At 38.8% G+C, this 16,118-nt stretch overlaps 1 protein-coding gene across 2 annotated transcripts in view; it reads right to left on the reverse strand.

Annotated features, from left to right (window-relative positions):
- Positions 1-16,118, reverse strand: part of FAT3 (FAT atypical cadherin 3) — a 336,114-nt gene that overhangs the window by 80,670 nt on the left and 239,326 nt on the right. For both annotated transcript variants that reach the window (XM_075727102.1, XM_075727095.1), the window contains exons 6-8: positions 13,032-13,171; positions 3,073-3,348; positions 1,266-1,476 (exon numbers count right to left, since the gene is read on the reverse strand). In XM_075727102.1, the coding sequence (XP_075583217.1) occupies positions 1,266-1,476; positions 3,073-3,348; positions 13,032-13,171 (627 nt within the window). The remainder of the gene's footprint in view (positions 1-1,265; positions 1,477-3,072; positions 3,349-13,031; positions 13,172-16,118) is intronic.

Genomic DNA, 16,118 nt, shown 5'->3' on the forward strand with positions numbered 1-16,118 from the left:
ATAAAGGAAATATTTATTATGTAGTGCTAAGATCTTTGTAGGACCATAAGGGTCCGAGTTCAACAATTTTAGCTGCAAAAGACTTCACCTCCTGGTTTGCTTAAGGGACTCTGCTTCCACAGAGCATACAGGGTAATGACAGAAAAAAGTTCCTTGGGTCTTCTTTAAGCTTCAGGTTATATCAGCTTAATTTAAGGTGTGAGCTTGAACTATATGAAGATAAATCAATATGAGATGGTGTAGATATTCTTATTTCATTACTTATTTTTTGTCATTTAGCCTGTTCCTAATTGATGTAAGCCATCCTAGCTGGTGACAAGTCTTTATAACAATATAGGGATAAATAATGATCCTGTAGGATCAGAGCCTAATGCTGGGAAAGGCTTATGATCTGATTAATATGGGGACAATCTGCAGTATATGAGACTTCTTTTTAGGGCAATATAGGTTTCAAGTTTTGCAATTATTACAATGGAAAGATTCATATTACTGAAAAAAAAATATAGAAAGGAAATATTAAAAAATCCAAAGGTTACAAATTTCTACTTCCTTCTCTCTTTTTCCAGCCACCCTTCTGGTATATATGTTAATGGTTTGTCTCAGAGATAATTCTTAACTTCAGATCCATATAAGCCAGAGAAAATTACATTCACTTGCATGTGTGGCAGAGATAATGTAAATTTCCCATGCTTTTGCTGGTACAGATTGTGTGGTGAATGTAAATATCCAGAGATTAACAGCAAAAGCAATTTTAATCTGGCATCCCCATACCCTCCCTTAGTTTCAAGAGCCCTTGTGCCATTAAAATACTACGGCTCTGCTGACAGATATTTTTAGCACAGCCTTGGTGTTAGTGTCAATGCTCCTCTGATCTGAATATTGGCAAAGATGCCAGGACATACCAGCTGTTGTGGCATTTGTTTATGGAGGATCCACTGTGTACTAGACTGAAGCCAGCAACCTGAAAACAAGTCACCAGCTGTAGCTTTCAATAACTATCTTCTGTGATGGTTTTGAACCAATGACTTAGATGTAAAAGGCTCTGTGACCATCTAGTGAATGTGAATGAGATTCCGTTCTGACAGGTTTTGGGTATAGTAGCTTCAAAATAAAAAACAGCCAACAGGAAGATGTCTCCTTTGCCCAGCTCTACAGGAGAAGGTAGACCAAAGAAGTTGACTGGTGTGTCAGGATGGACCAGCATCACAGCACTGCTCTGTGTATGGCATAAATAATGATGATACATTTTCAGCCTCTGTCCTAACCTGCTTCAATAGTGTAGATAAGCTCTGCATTTTCTCCTTTGTCTTTGTCCAAAGCCGTGACCTGCAAGACTGCTGATCCAACTGCTGCTGATTCAAACACCAAGGCTTCATACAATGGGCTGGTAAAGTATGGACTATGGTCATTGGAGTCTTCCACATTTATGATGACTCTGGCCAGGTTTCTTCTGTAAGGGAATTCTTGATCTCGGACCTATAGAACAAGTGCATAATACCCATCTTGATATCCATCTAGTAAAACTTCATATATATTACTCATCTGAGTGCTAATAATACTTTCAGTTCTATTTAATACAAAGTAATAAAAAAATCCATTTGTCCCAAAGAACAGTCTAAAATACGTTCACATGTGAGATGGTAGATAGTAAAATTAAAGAAACAAGAAAAGCTTAGGAACATTTTTTTCACTTGTGAAAAAATGCGTGGCACCTAACCATGATGACATGAATTTTTAAAGTGGCAACCACATGACATCTTAAATTAGGTTTAACTTTGCCAGAAGTACTTTTTTTTTTAATACATGCTAAACGGTCATGCCTTTGCCCTGCCATTCCTTGCTTTACAGCATAGAGGCAAATATACCTTACCCATTGTTCCTTCTTTCAAAGAGCTACAAACAATTTTACCCACTATGATCAGTTGTGTGTCAGTCTAGTGCTTGTAGCTGTCGATACACTTTTTCATCATTATATATGTACATACCTTTTTGAAGAGGATGATACCAAGAGTAAAAGGAATTACCTTAAGAAGTGCTGAGTACTCCCAACAGAGGTTATCATTTATCACACCTCTCTCAACCCCATACAAAGTATCTCAGCACTGCTACACTGATCATCCTGTCAACATGATCCCCAGAAGTTTGGTTCTTAAATAGAGCAAAAAAATATTGTGTCAGGTGGAGATCAAAACCAAGCACCAGGAAATGACCTCTGTCAGCCATGTCTCTCTGTTGTTCAGTTTATATTTATTTCTTAGCCTGCTCGCCAAAGGACTTGTAGCTTGTTAGTCTGCAAGCTGAGACCCCACTTGGCTCCTGCTCACTGGATCTCGCAGCAGCTCTTTGATTACTAGGGTCCCCACCCAAAGATGGCCCTGTACCTAACACGTCATGAGCTGTTCCTTCAAAGATCTCTTCTGCAGGAGTCTTAAGTGGTTAAAGAAAATAGCAGACTACAATGTTTAAACTAACACCCATTTTTTTTTATTAACCTCCAGTCCATAATATACAATCGTCACTTGAAAACAGACAGACTTATGTTCTGTAATTTAGGCATGCGGATCAAAAAATGGTAATTTTTTTTTTTTTTGCATACCCAAACATTTGGAAATGTAGATGAACGTTATTTTGCATATCAACAGTTTAGGTACTAAAATAAGTCTGTAAAAGTAAACTATAAACGAGGCTTGTATTCAGAAAGGCTGTAGCATTCTCTATGGCAAGAAAGCAGTTATCTCCCTGTGAATAACTTCTCAAATAACTTTCAGCCTCACTTCAGAAACTCTGAAAATTACCTTGAGTGAGAGGACCAGATGCCAAGAGATTAAATAATTTCCTGCTTGATCTCCCTTGAGATAGCAAATCATATCATATTCCGTACAACGTATTCACAATAAGTTTCCCAAAAGCCCAAATAAAACATGTAAAATAAATAACACAGCAGGGCAGGCAAGATGAAATTAATGACTACTTACTGCACTAAGAGTCCTTTGCTCATGCAAAGACTAAGGCACATGTGCACCTGAAGCAGCAGTGATTATGTCCCCAGCCAAGTGAATATTGCATTCTTACCATGACATTAAGGATGTGCTTATCTTGAGCTTCATGGTCTAATCTCTCAGCAGTATAGAGCACCCCAGTGCTGGGATCAATTCTGAATTTTCTCAGGCTGACTGTATCGATGCTGCTGTGAATCGTGTAGCTCAACTTATGCTTTTCATCTCTGTCTATAGCTTCAATTTGCAGAATTTCAGTATCAGGGAGGATGTCCTCTGAAATGGTGACATCGTAACTTGGGTGAGAGAATTCTGGGCCATTATCATTGTTATCCAACACTTTGATAAGAACCTACAGTTAATAAAAGAAAAACATTTGAAGTTATTGAAGTCTAGTCAGATTACTGAATAGGCACCTAGAGAAATGTAATTTACTTTAGATGGCTGATGATGTTATGCTGCTGTATGGTGGGACTGAGAAACATAATTTAATATTAAATGCTTACTGTTCAGATCAAAAGAAACAGTAAGGATATGACTTTGAAGACAAAATGTTCCTAATTATAAGACCTACTCAGAGCCTGACAAAGAAGTCCATATTTTTAGTATCTATAGATTGGAAAATATTCCTGCAATGGTCATAGAAAAGGTTTTGCCGTCCCTTTGTAACTGCTCTGGTTAGAAGAGACTCCTAGAGCTATTATGGGATTTCCTTTCCCCTTCACTATTAATAAAGCTATAAAAGAATCCTTTTCATGTTACTTAAATCTGCTTTTTACACAATCAAGATTCAGCTAAATCCTGTGGTGTTTTCTGCCGGATATATTGCATTGGGACATACTAGCAATATCAAATCATGACAGCAGTGGAGACTTCCAAGTTGCTGTTACACCTTAGGCTGTGTTAGGAATGGTGACACTTGATGAGCTGAGGAGACATGACCTCATGACCACAAAAGCCCACCCCACACAGATCAATATATACCACTAAGGACAGGTAATCTCAGGGCACCGGTGACAGGGAAGGATTATTTTTACGGTTTCATCCTTGCTCTTCCTTTGCCAGTGATGGTTGTCTTTATTGCCAACTAATTCACTTTCCCCTCGAACACCTATTTGCCTCCCTTCTGTTGCAGTTTATGAACGGTAGGACTTCTGCTAAAAATGTGAATGAACACTGTGCCATTTGCTTCAAGTTGGTCTTCAAAACCTCGGTATTGGTCCCTAAAGAACCTTGGAGAGGGAAAAGGCAGCCAGGATGATGCTGTTGCTGCCTATTACACCCATTTCAATATATCACAAGCTGACCCTGGTCAGCTAATAAGAATCACTATTTTCCAAGCTTTGCCTTTCAAAAGTTGTGTGACTATGCAACATTATGTGTGAGTGGCTCTGATGAGGTTTTGTGTTTTTCACCATTGGAGGAGTCACTCCCTGGAGAAAATTCGCTTTCCAGACTTTGTATGCTATAGATCACTTTGGGCATCATGGCAGCAAAACCCTTGATAAACTACATAATACTCAAAGATGAAATGCAAAGAGTTGCCTCTTGTTTAGCACTGGAAACAAAAAGTATCTTTTGCAGAATACACCTGTGAAAGCACACACCTAATTTTACAGCGAGTGAAATGGAACAATATTTTTATTCAAAGGCTTTGAAAAAAGAAACAGTCCAATGAACAACACGGGAAAGGCCATGCATAGAACTCTTCCCTATGACTAGGAGACTTGACCCATCTCTCATGAGATTTTCTTTGTTGTTCCGAAAAGTACTTGGCTCTTTTTTAAGCAAATATTTTTATTACTTTGCTTGATCAAGCCCTGTTCACCTATACTTTCTTACCAGAAGAAAAAAAAGTTATACTTTTACTGCAATATTCCACAAACAGATGTCGGCCTCAGAGAGAAATGAAACTTTAGATTTACAAGATATGTGGAAGGGTTTGCAGAACACATTACTAGAAGGAACATGAGCAATTGTAAGCAGCAGTCGTAATGAACTAGCCTGGGAACTGTTTAAAAGACAGCAGAAATAAAATGCTCTGTAAGTTAAATGGCATAGGACTTCAACTGTGCATTCCATACAATTTAATTTTCACCAGATTATGGTACGCCAGAGTGAAGCAGGGCAAAGCCTATATTAAGTTATGCTTCAGTGTTCGACAGATAGCAATAAAAATTTGGGGAAATACACATTGTTGGGCCTATAATAATGATGAAGAGTTACTTAGCTTTTTTAATTTTTGTTGTTGCTATACAATATATCAAGGAGTGTTTCTGACCTGACTGAAGGAAAAAAAAGCTAAACCCACATCTGAAAAATGTGTGAAGAAATGAGTTGTAATATATGAAAGAAAGCCCCAGGAAAAAAGGAAAGACTTCAAGTCTACTCTAATGGGACACAGAGCCAGTGCTGAACCATTTTTTGTTACTGTAAGGAAGAAACACTGAAGCAATATGAGTTGGGGATAATCTGATTACCAGTGTTTAATACTGGCTGGATTATTTTACTGCTGCATTGTTAACACAGACAACACCACAATTTATTTTACTTTTAATTAGTGGCCAAAAAATTTAGTCATGTATCATTTTAGATAGTCTAACAGAGAAGTAAAAACTTTTCAAATGGATTCGACTGAAAATACCAAGTGTTTGATTCTGCTGATGCTAGTACAGCATGGTCTACCTTGAACAAGTAAGCTGCCATGTGAGGGACAGGCTCATATCTGTGAATTTGTTTTTAACATTGCTGTGTGCAAGCTCAAGCTATTCTGTAAGAAAAAAAAATGTACAGATGCACACCAATGTGTCTTGAAGGTACTGCTACAGTGGTGACATGCTGTTTTGTTTGCGTGGTATGTGATCACCCCAGCGCTGGTGTTCATTTCCCATTATATCTAACGCATTTTGGGATCACTGGCAAATTGGGAAAGCAGAGGAGGGCATAAAGCTTTATCCACCACAAAGCTTGCACCGTGACTATGCAAGCCATGGCTTTGTGATTTATGCCTTCACTAGACTGCATAAACCAAACAGGGTGGGACTGGATCAGCATCAGAGACCAAAGGTAAGCCATGAGACTATGGAAATTATACTGTGGATTCACAAAGCAGCATTTCTTCCCACTGAAAAACATGTAAGCTAATGCTCTGACACACAGATATGGACCATGATGGTGCCTGGGGAATGGGAGACATGGAGAGGGGAAAAGATAAAAAAATTGAGGTCCTCATTCAGTGTGGTGATCAAACTTATAGGGAACTATGCACTTAAAATTGCTTTGATAGTTTCCAGAAAATAACTACTTTTTTTTTCTTCTTCTTTCCTCCTTTCATTTCATATATACTGTAAAGCTGATCAAGTGCCTGTTTAAGTGGCAGGCATCTTCCTCCCTAGAGATGACAGTATTTTAATGATTTGTCAAGTGATCCACATTGAAATACGCATTATTTATTACTTACTCTGCATTTCAACAGCCACTTCCATCTGGAGATTGAAGATGGTAGGTTAGAGATGCTAATGAATAAAGAGGTCATTATTGATTCACAATTTCTTCTATTAAAGCAGTTAAGAATATTTCTAATTTTTGTCAGCTGTCCCTCAAAATCCCCGGGAGTCAACTGTAATTTTAACATTACGGTCTCCCCTTTACTAGAGGTGGGCGGATTTTTCTTGCAACAAAAGAAAGTTAGATTATATACGGGCATACTGATTATACGGAGCTCTGTTAAACCCACAAGCTATGGAAAAGGAGAAAATGGAACTCTTCTTAAAAATCTAACTGTCTTGGGAGCTACTTGAAAAAAAAATCAGGTAAAAAAAATGGAACTTAAGTGCCATTTTCAATAGATATTAGTCCTTCAATCCTTACAACATTTTTGAGGTGCAAGTGAGTATTATTATTGTCATCCTTTCCCCAGGAAAACACTGCCTTACAGCAAGGTTAAATGACTTACCCAAACCACAAGAAGAGCAGTGGCAAAGCTGGGGAAGATGCTTTAGGTTTATTTTTGAGCCACCCCCCTTTTATCAGGTCACCTTAAAATGCTGCCTTCCTATGCAGAAGGTTTCCTGCTCCAGCAGGATGACTTCTAGTAAGGTGTTACTTAAAAAGAGGGGGCAATCTTTTCCTTTAATAATGGACAAATGTTACACTGACCCAAACATCAGGCTCATAGAAAACCTGATCCTACAAACATATGTGAAGTTGAGTAAGCCAAATTCCACCAGATTGTTAATATGAGGAAAGTTACTCAAATTCTCTTAATGGCTGCCAAATTTAGGCATAAAATCTTGGTACTACTGGCAAATTTCCCACCGACTTCAAAAGGGCCAGCATTCTGCTCCTTGAAGCTTTATGCTTTAGCCAGCCTGTAGCACATCTTTCACCCAAAATCAACTGTTATCCTACTGTAGTGACTCAAAGACTCATAGTGTATGTGTAATTTAATACTTTCTTCATATTTATTTCCAAACGGAAGATATGGCAAGAATGAGCTGTGTTGCATAAATATCCTTTATTACTGTGTAGGTGCCTGGGGTGTTAAGCTGTGACAATACCCACTGTGTAAAATCAAAGACAGGCTTTAAAAGTTTCCTAACACATCTCCGAAAGGTGATGAATGGAAATGTTTACTATTTGTTTGCTGCTAAGTAGGGATTCCTCTTTGCTGAGGACTGTGCAAGGTTACTGACTAAAGCACTTTTCATAGACAAACATTAGCTGCAAGTCTTTTTTTCATGCTCATAAAGCAAACATGCAGCAAAGCAGTCTCTGCCTGGTTATCCTTGAAAGCTCATATCTTTTCCAGCGTGTCGCAGGCTCCAGAAAGGCAGGCTTGCCTCCTTCTGCTTCCATTGTGCAGAGCCTAATTTATAGTCTGAACAAGCACCTCGCTATAAAAGATTTGCTTCTCCCTGCTCACTTCCTATTTCCCACAGTTAAAGCAAGTTTCAAATAAAGGATTCACAGGCCTCCAAGCTTACAAATTAGGCAAAGTAACACTCAGAGCATTAGCAAAGACTTTGTATTCAAAATGGTAAGTGAAAGGCCTAGAGAAATACAATCAAATCAAAGCAGGACAAAACCTAATGCAGGAAGTGTCTCCAAAGCTGTTTTTAATGTTGCCCATCACAAATACATTTGGTTTAGGCACAAATGTATTTGAGTGAAAACTGGATAAATGCCAGGAGCTGCTTTAGAGACATTTGAAGCTGGAAGAATCTGCTTGGCTAATTGCTTGGTCTGGGCACAGTGTTGTAGTACAACCTATTAAGTGCCTGAATTGCTTAAACTCAGGTTACGCTTTTGTATGGGTTTTGAAAACCTATTTTGATTTAATATTGCTTTCAACGGCGTTACCACACAGCTTTATGCGCTACTTCCTGACAAGTTTTTCTCTTTCCCAAACTCCAACCTTAACATAAAAATGCAAACAGTTTCCCTACCGACCTCAGTGGCCTGTTATTTATACTTTACTATGCCCCTTGTGTTATGTTAAAACAGAGGAAAAAGCCTTTGTTTCACAGGCAAGGCAGTGCTGAGATCGCTGGATGGGACAGAAAAAAATCAAGGATTGGGTTGGTTCTAGTTTGGAGGAAACACTCAACTGAGCAAAAGTAAAAAAATGAATGGAAAGACCATGTCTTCTTGTCCGTCCTAGAAGAATCCACAGCCCAGAACCTCTTCTGGTGGGCTCTAATGTCTTACCAACATTTTGGCCATGGACCTCTAAGACAAACTGTTCACCATTCAGTTAAAAGAACCACCCTCACTCGGGGTGATTGATACGGTCCTCTTTGTTAAGAAACAATCTTAGAAAGAAAAGGTGCTCTCTGAAAGGTGAGACCAAGTTTGGTATCCTGAAACTCACAGCTAAACGTCAATCCTGAGCAGAAGAATAAGTAACAGCCCACAACCTTCTGCAAGGAGAGACAGAAAGGGGCAATAAGCAGTAACTTCTCCTGTCTGCTCTTCCAGCCTGGTAGGCTCCAGCTGGAGGTATTACAAGCAACGATGTATTGATCTACAAAAACATTTCTGAGGGAACTGTATGTTCCTCTCTGACTGTCCATTCTACTGGGAAATAGTGAGATGGTTTTGCAATAAGTAAAACCGAGGCACTTTTTGCCTCCTAGCTTGGAAGCATCAGCCTTCATACTTGAAAGCATCTTTTTTATAGCAGTTAGGACAATGAGAAAGAAGGAGAAGGCAAGAAAATAAGCTAGAAGTAAAACTGTCTTTTTCATATCATACCATGACTCCAGGAGGCAGTTCTTAAAAAAAATAGTTATCCGCTAGTGCAACATTCTCAATAAAAGTGAAAAATTATCATCACTTAAATGATTGTTCCCCACTGTACTGTACTTCTGTCGGTATTTTAGCAAAACTCAACAGTATGCACTACAAATAAATAAATAAATGCTATTCCTTTGTTGTGCTTGGCTGTAAAGGATCTGAGCTGTCCAGTAAAAAAAAGGAGGCTTTGGGATAAACTGACTCGTGACCAAGAGAACCTCTAATGTTACATAGTCAGAATTGTGGCAGGAGTAGGCATTTAGATACCATTACACTGATTTCTTGCTGGGAGGTTCCTCTCTCTGCACAAGCGAGGACAAAAGACCCTTTCCCAGCCCACGGTGGTGAGGAGCAGGGTCTCTGCGAGGAGCTGCTGTCCCAGCTCTCTCCAGCGTGTGGCATGCAGAAGCCCCATCCCCTCCCCAAGGGCAACAGCTCGATGGCAGCTGCAGGAATCGTGTTTCGCGGGGGTTTAGAGCCAATGTATGCCTTCAGCTTTTAATAAATTACAGTGTGGCCTTGAGCAATAATGAATTAAGCTAAGGGATAAAACCAAAAGCTCTCCCTGGATAAGTCAGGAGACTTCACCTTCCTAGAAGTTAATCAACGTGACAGAAGCTTTATACCCACACCCGAAATATATAAATCAAGCAAGTCAACGTTTCTTTGTCTTTGCCCCCTCCACCCCTCCCCATCACGGCTGTGCTGTTGGGATGGCTGGGCTCAGCTGCATGGGCAGCACGGTGAGTGGCAGCAGATCAACAAGTCCTGACCCTTTGCTTCTGACTTCGGAGACTGTATTCTGTTTTGCAATCCTGATCACACCCAAACCTTTCAGTGACAAAGGAAGTTTTCAAATTTTTTTTTTTTTTTTAATATTCCTTACGTTCTTTTCGCCCCTTTTCACAACAATGAACTGCTAATACAACAGATGTAACTTTTAAATCAAAATTATTTCCTTCCTCTCATGGTATGGTAGTGAACCATGTGCTCAGTAAGGCATGAAGGAAGCGAACAGTTTATTGGAGTTTCAGGCGTGCAGGAACATTGCTGAAGAAACTTATGCGAGTCCATGCCAGGGATCATGTTACCGAAGCAAAAATCTTTGGCATTTTTACACTGTATTTTACCACCTCCAACTGTGTAATAGACAAAAGGCCAGGAAGAGATAAAGGGAAACAGGTGGGGTGGAATAAAAAGCAAGACTGTTCCACTTGGCACAGTGATGATCAGCTGTGTCAAAATAAACCATTGCAGTTTGGGGGGGGGGGCTTTATATTATTTTATTGTTATACAAGGGGATGAATTTATACGTTTGCTTTCCCCCCATTTCCTCTTCTACCATATCTTCTTGCAGCTATAGTAAAAAATGCAGGTGGTATTATGTATATGAGACAAAGTACTTGCAATGTCATTTCACCAAAAGTCGGAACAGGGCCACTGAGAGCCATCAGCAGGTGCTTTTTTTACTCTTTCTATGATATATTTTACTTAACCTATCAAAGAAGCAATGATTTTTCAATTATTGTTCTAAAAGGAAATAAAGATAAATAAGGTCACCAAAGGCTCCAAAGTACAGTCAAAAATACAGTATGAAAGCTTTATAAAAGGGACAGGTAACTGCCCAGGCCATAATTTTGGCAGCTTTGAGATGATCATTTTTGAAATCTCTGTTGTGAAGAGCAAAAGAAACACATTCTCAGTGGTTGTCTGGGCCACAGTTAAATACTTAATCAGTATCCACGTGGAGAGAAGGAGGAAAGAAGGGCCTGTACCCACTGATGATTATCGAATGCTATACTATTGCTATCTTAAATGACTATGTTACACTTTTAAATAGGTCACATCACTGTTACAAAGAATGCTCAGGCTTTTTTTAGAATGCAACAGCTTTACTGAAATATGTTTTTACCATATGTTTTAATTAAAAATGTAGGGTTTTCATCAAAACAGGTTTTGAGGACTGTCATAGCGGTCAATTTATTAAATCATAAGCAGCAAAACCAACAAACATAATATCCATGAGAAGAGAAATTACTTGTATCCAGCATGTTTGAAATTCCCTGTGCTTTTTAATACTTGCTTGGCTAAAATGTTTACAAGAAAAAAAAAGGTCATGTTAGGGATTTAACACCACATTTCTGAAATGTGGACTGAGAGTGTCGCCAAGATTAAAAAACAAAGCAAAGCAAAAAAACTACTCAAGGGCTGAAGAAAATGTCTTATGGAAAGAGAATGTAAAGAGGTCAGTCATTCTCCTTTGCTTTTCTACCGGAAGGCTGGGAGGTGATTTGACTATTCTGAATAAGTGCCCTCCTGGGGAGAAAATGCTGTTTTTTAAAGAGCTCTTTAATCGAGCAGAGAAAGGCATAACAGGGAATACAGGCCAGATACAATCAAGTTAAAAATAAGGGATGTTTTTAGCAGAGATGCAATTAATTACTGAAACTAACAGGGAAAATAGCAGATTTCCTACCACCTAACTTACTATCAACTGATGTTTTCTTATCAGGAGTGGATTATCAGCAGAAATTATAAGATAGGGATACTTAGGCAGAGATTTTAGGGCTGGTTATAAATAGGAATTCAGACTGAGAAAGCACTCAGTGATTTAACAGTCTCTTTCAGGAAAATTGGTGTTGTGACTCAGGGAATACAGACTTACATCTGAACCATTTGAGCAAAAAGGCAAGGTAGAACAGAAGCATCTGCGTGTGCATACATATATGTAAATATAAAAAATGTTCAGCCCTTCCTTCTGCATTATAAAGAAGCAAATAACATCACAAACCTATACTTTTCATTTCCTCTACAAACCACATTTAATCTGGGATTTAAGGCCGCACACAAGTGTCCTCTACTGGTATGTCTTTTTCCATATGTGTCAAATAACATTCAGGCTATAGGCACACTTTACACTTGGGCAATAATTCAGATGTAGGATTTCAGGCCCTAGCTAATTCATACCCCATAACTCCACCTTGTATTGAAGGATTTTGCTCTTTGGAGTCCCTGTCCTGGTGCCATGACCCTGGCCATGTCCCAACACCAGACTGGTCCCCACGAAACAGATACCCAGGCTTTGCGTCAGAGTCTCTCCAACAAGGATGTGTCAGAGCCAGCATTATCGCAGCCCTTCATGTTTATCCGACCTGACTTTTTAATTGCTGAAAGGCACTGACCCTGATAAGCAAGTCTGGTTTTAAAGGGTTCACTGAGGCTGTTCCCCAGAAGACAATATAATCACAGGCAGTGACACTAAAGGAGAGATCTTTTGAATTTTAAGTTTCCCCTCTGAACAATTTCTTTTCTGAGCAATTGATCCTGTGTCCCACATTTGGGTCTTGGGAGGATGAGAGGTATAAACTCCATTTAATACGATCAATAGCAATATTCCCCAACACCACAGAAGCACTATTGTATTTTGGACCATTACGGGGTGACACAATTGTCAAAATCTAAGCTTCGCCGCCTGTGATCGGGACTCCCTCAGCTGGAGGAAGGCAAATTACTTTCATGTGAGCATGAAGAGGACAAAAGGAGAAATACTGCTTTGAAACATTCTACAGCCGATTCTTTACAACCAGATGGAAAGGCTCTGAAAAATATCCCCTCCATTAGTTAACAGTGGTCTCAAAGGATAAGGTTTTATTTGAATGGCAAAATTATTAATTTTTATAGCATATACATTCCACTAACAAATTAAAAACTTGCCAAGAAAGGAATGTGATATTCTACCTGAGTCGTGGCAATGTTTGTTCCATCGGTGACCTCCACAGTCATATTATATATTGACCTCTGCTCTGCATCCAAGGGCTTTGCAATGACAATAGTGCCCACTCCCTTCTCCGCGTCGAAAGAACTATCGTAATTCCCTCCTAATTGTTGCACAAAAATACAATTACATTAGCCATCTCTGGAAAATTTCCATTGAAAATATTCCTAGAAGTGGGCATATCTATTTACTGGCATCCATCTTAACGGCTTGCCTTAGCATACACAGTATATCTACTGATACTTCTTTGTTCATAACTCATTTATATTTCAAAGCACAGTTTGTATATTGGAAAGCAGATATCATTAAAATGCACTGCAAGAAAAAAAATCTAGCAGTATATTTAAGTGAACCATAACTGAGTCTATAAGAAAAAATCAAAAGGCTATAAGCCCATAAGATGTGTGCCCTTGTAGTTTGGATAATGAACAAGCACAATTATCTTTTTGTATAAAAATAATTTTAAGAGGGTTTTATTCTGCAAATTTTATTTTCAGGAAGTTCTCACTGATGCTCGTGGGTGCAAAGACCATCAACTGAGTCTTTAAAAATTACAATTATAATCAATTTAAAAAATGCAAATAGAGATTTGTTATGTTAATTTCAAGGACAATGATAATTACTGGCAGCAAAGGTCAAATTCTGCTAGTCTTTTAGGAATTATTTAAATAGATCTGACAGGATACACATCATAAATTCCTTTCCATTAAAAAAAACCCTCACAAAGCACTGTTCTGAAACTAATATCCCCTTATCCTGTCACACACTGAATGATGCAGCAGTGGGAAAACCCTCCTGAGTCTCAGGTGAAAGAAAAAAAAGGAAAAAGAAAAAAAAAATCTATTAAAAAGTGAGAGAAAGTCATAAATAATTTGAGATTAAAGGGTTACAGGATTTCTCAGCCACAGCTATAGTTTGTAAATTAGAACCACTCGTTACGCTCAAAAGTAAAGTACACACTCCCCGCTGCTAAGCTGCTTCTTACTCATCTACAAAGCGGAATTTATTATGAGTTGAGTCTGAAATTTTTGGAGGCTGGGGACAGGGAGAGTTGGAACACAACACTGCTGACAAACAAACTCTTAAGGTATATTCATCATGCAGCAATGCAATGCCACTAGTTACAGTCTGACAACCCAGTTCTACAAAGCAGAAAAGGCTTTCAAACCCCACTGGTTACAAAACTTGTGTAAGAGCTGCTCAGACCTCTTGGGATTAGATCCACAGGTAGAAAAACATCCATTCCATTGACCTAGCTCTCATGTAATATATATAGGGAGATATATATTTGAATGGCTGGGGTGTTATCACAAAATGGCTCTCATTTTAGGGCTGGGGACAGAGAAGCAAAGGGTCAGTCTTCCTTGCTCTACCATCAAGTCTTGCATCTGCATGGTTTGCTGACCAACAACCAGCATCATTTTCAGAAACAGTCATGCATTTAGTGAGAGGAAAAAGGTTTTGGCATTCCAAGAAGTTGAAGATTAGGAGGAATCACAGTGAAATCACAGCCTCTGAATTCCTTAATGTGAAGAAACCCTCACTTCTCTCTACCTCTTGCACAGGCTATTGCAAAGAAAGCGTAAGCTAGAAGAAGCACTGCTCTCTCCGTATCTGCCTTGGAGGCCATTCAGGGACGGGGAGGAGAAAGGGAGAGGAGGAATAAGAGTGCAGGTGATCTACACAAAGGAAAGGCAGAATTGGTGAACTTCTGCCCACTGAAATGATCCAAACATAGTAATTTCAGATGTGCCATCAGACTTCCCAATGCTGAATATAAGTATATACATATATATGTAGCTCTGAGCCTAATAGATGCAGTTGTGGTTCCCCAGAAAAATACTGACACTGGATCTGCTGTGACTTATGGTGGATAGAAACATTGCTTATTCCCTAACCTCCTTCTGCAAACCCAAATTGCATATTTTTCTCAGTTGAGATATACATATATAACACTATTTGATGCTAGGAAAAAAAAGCATAATTGCCCTTGACATTTAAGCAATACCAAGGTATTTGGATATTGATCATATCTCCAGTGTATTTTTTTTTTTTTGTTTTGTTTTTAAGTTATTCTGGAAAAAAAAAAGATGCTGTCTCCCAATTAATGTTTTAAATTGATTTACTTGAGAAAAATCACACCATAAAAACCAACTCTGAAAAAATGCCTCCTTTGAAGAAGTGAGTTTGAGATTCTTGCAAGGAAATCTCTGCTGAAATGAAGCTAGCCTTGGGACAGTAAGCACTTTACAAAGAGAATGTTTCATACTGATAACCATGAAAACAAAATGAAAGCCTATACTTCAAGATGCTTAATAACCATCTTAATGAGCAATCAAAAATTATATGCTATCAACTGGCATACACTCCCAAAGAAACCCTGCCTTTAAAACTTCCAAGAAGTAAAATGGAAGGATTAGCAATAAATGTTTTAAATGCCCTTCTTTGCTGGCTTAGAGCTGAGTTTGCAGGGCACTGCACAGTGTATTGCTAATACATAGACTTCATGCCGTTTTCATTAAGTATTCTTCTCCTAAAATAACAACTGAACCCATCATATGATTTTTTATACACTATTCACATCTTCCAAAGCTGTCTAGTGACAAACAAATAATTCTTGGTTGTCAGCCACCCCACGCTGGCCTACACTTGTAACTAACCGGGCAATGCACTTTATTTTACAATGACTAATTTTCTATTAAACAATGCAGAAACTTCATCAAACACTGAGACAGAGATGGATCAGAGAACATCCTGCTGTGAGATTTGTGATTATAGTCTCTTTTGGAGTGAAATCAGATTTATTCCTGATTCAGTCTGGTACATTTTAAACAGACCACGGTCAGCTGTTGACAATGAAGATCCACTCAGATGGCTGAACTTCTGGGAATACTGCCTCAGATATTGGGTTCTGCCTCTCATCTGGAGTACTAGAGGTGGCCTGTAATGCTTTGTACTGCTCCTCAGCCTTCATATACCCTCAAAACAGCTCCTCATGATGAATGCTTCTGAAGTTGCACTTCAGCACTGAAGAATAGTTAATGAATTAG

This window comes from Pelecanus crispus, chromosome 1, assembly GCF_030463565.1.
Source record: "Pelecanus crispus isolate bPelCri1 chromosome 1, bPelCri1.pri, whole genome shotgun sequence".
NCBI lineage: Eukaryota > Metazoa > Chordata > Aves > Pelecaniformes > Pelecanidae > Pelecanus > Pelecanus crispus.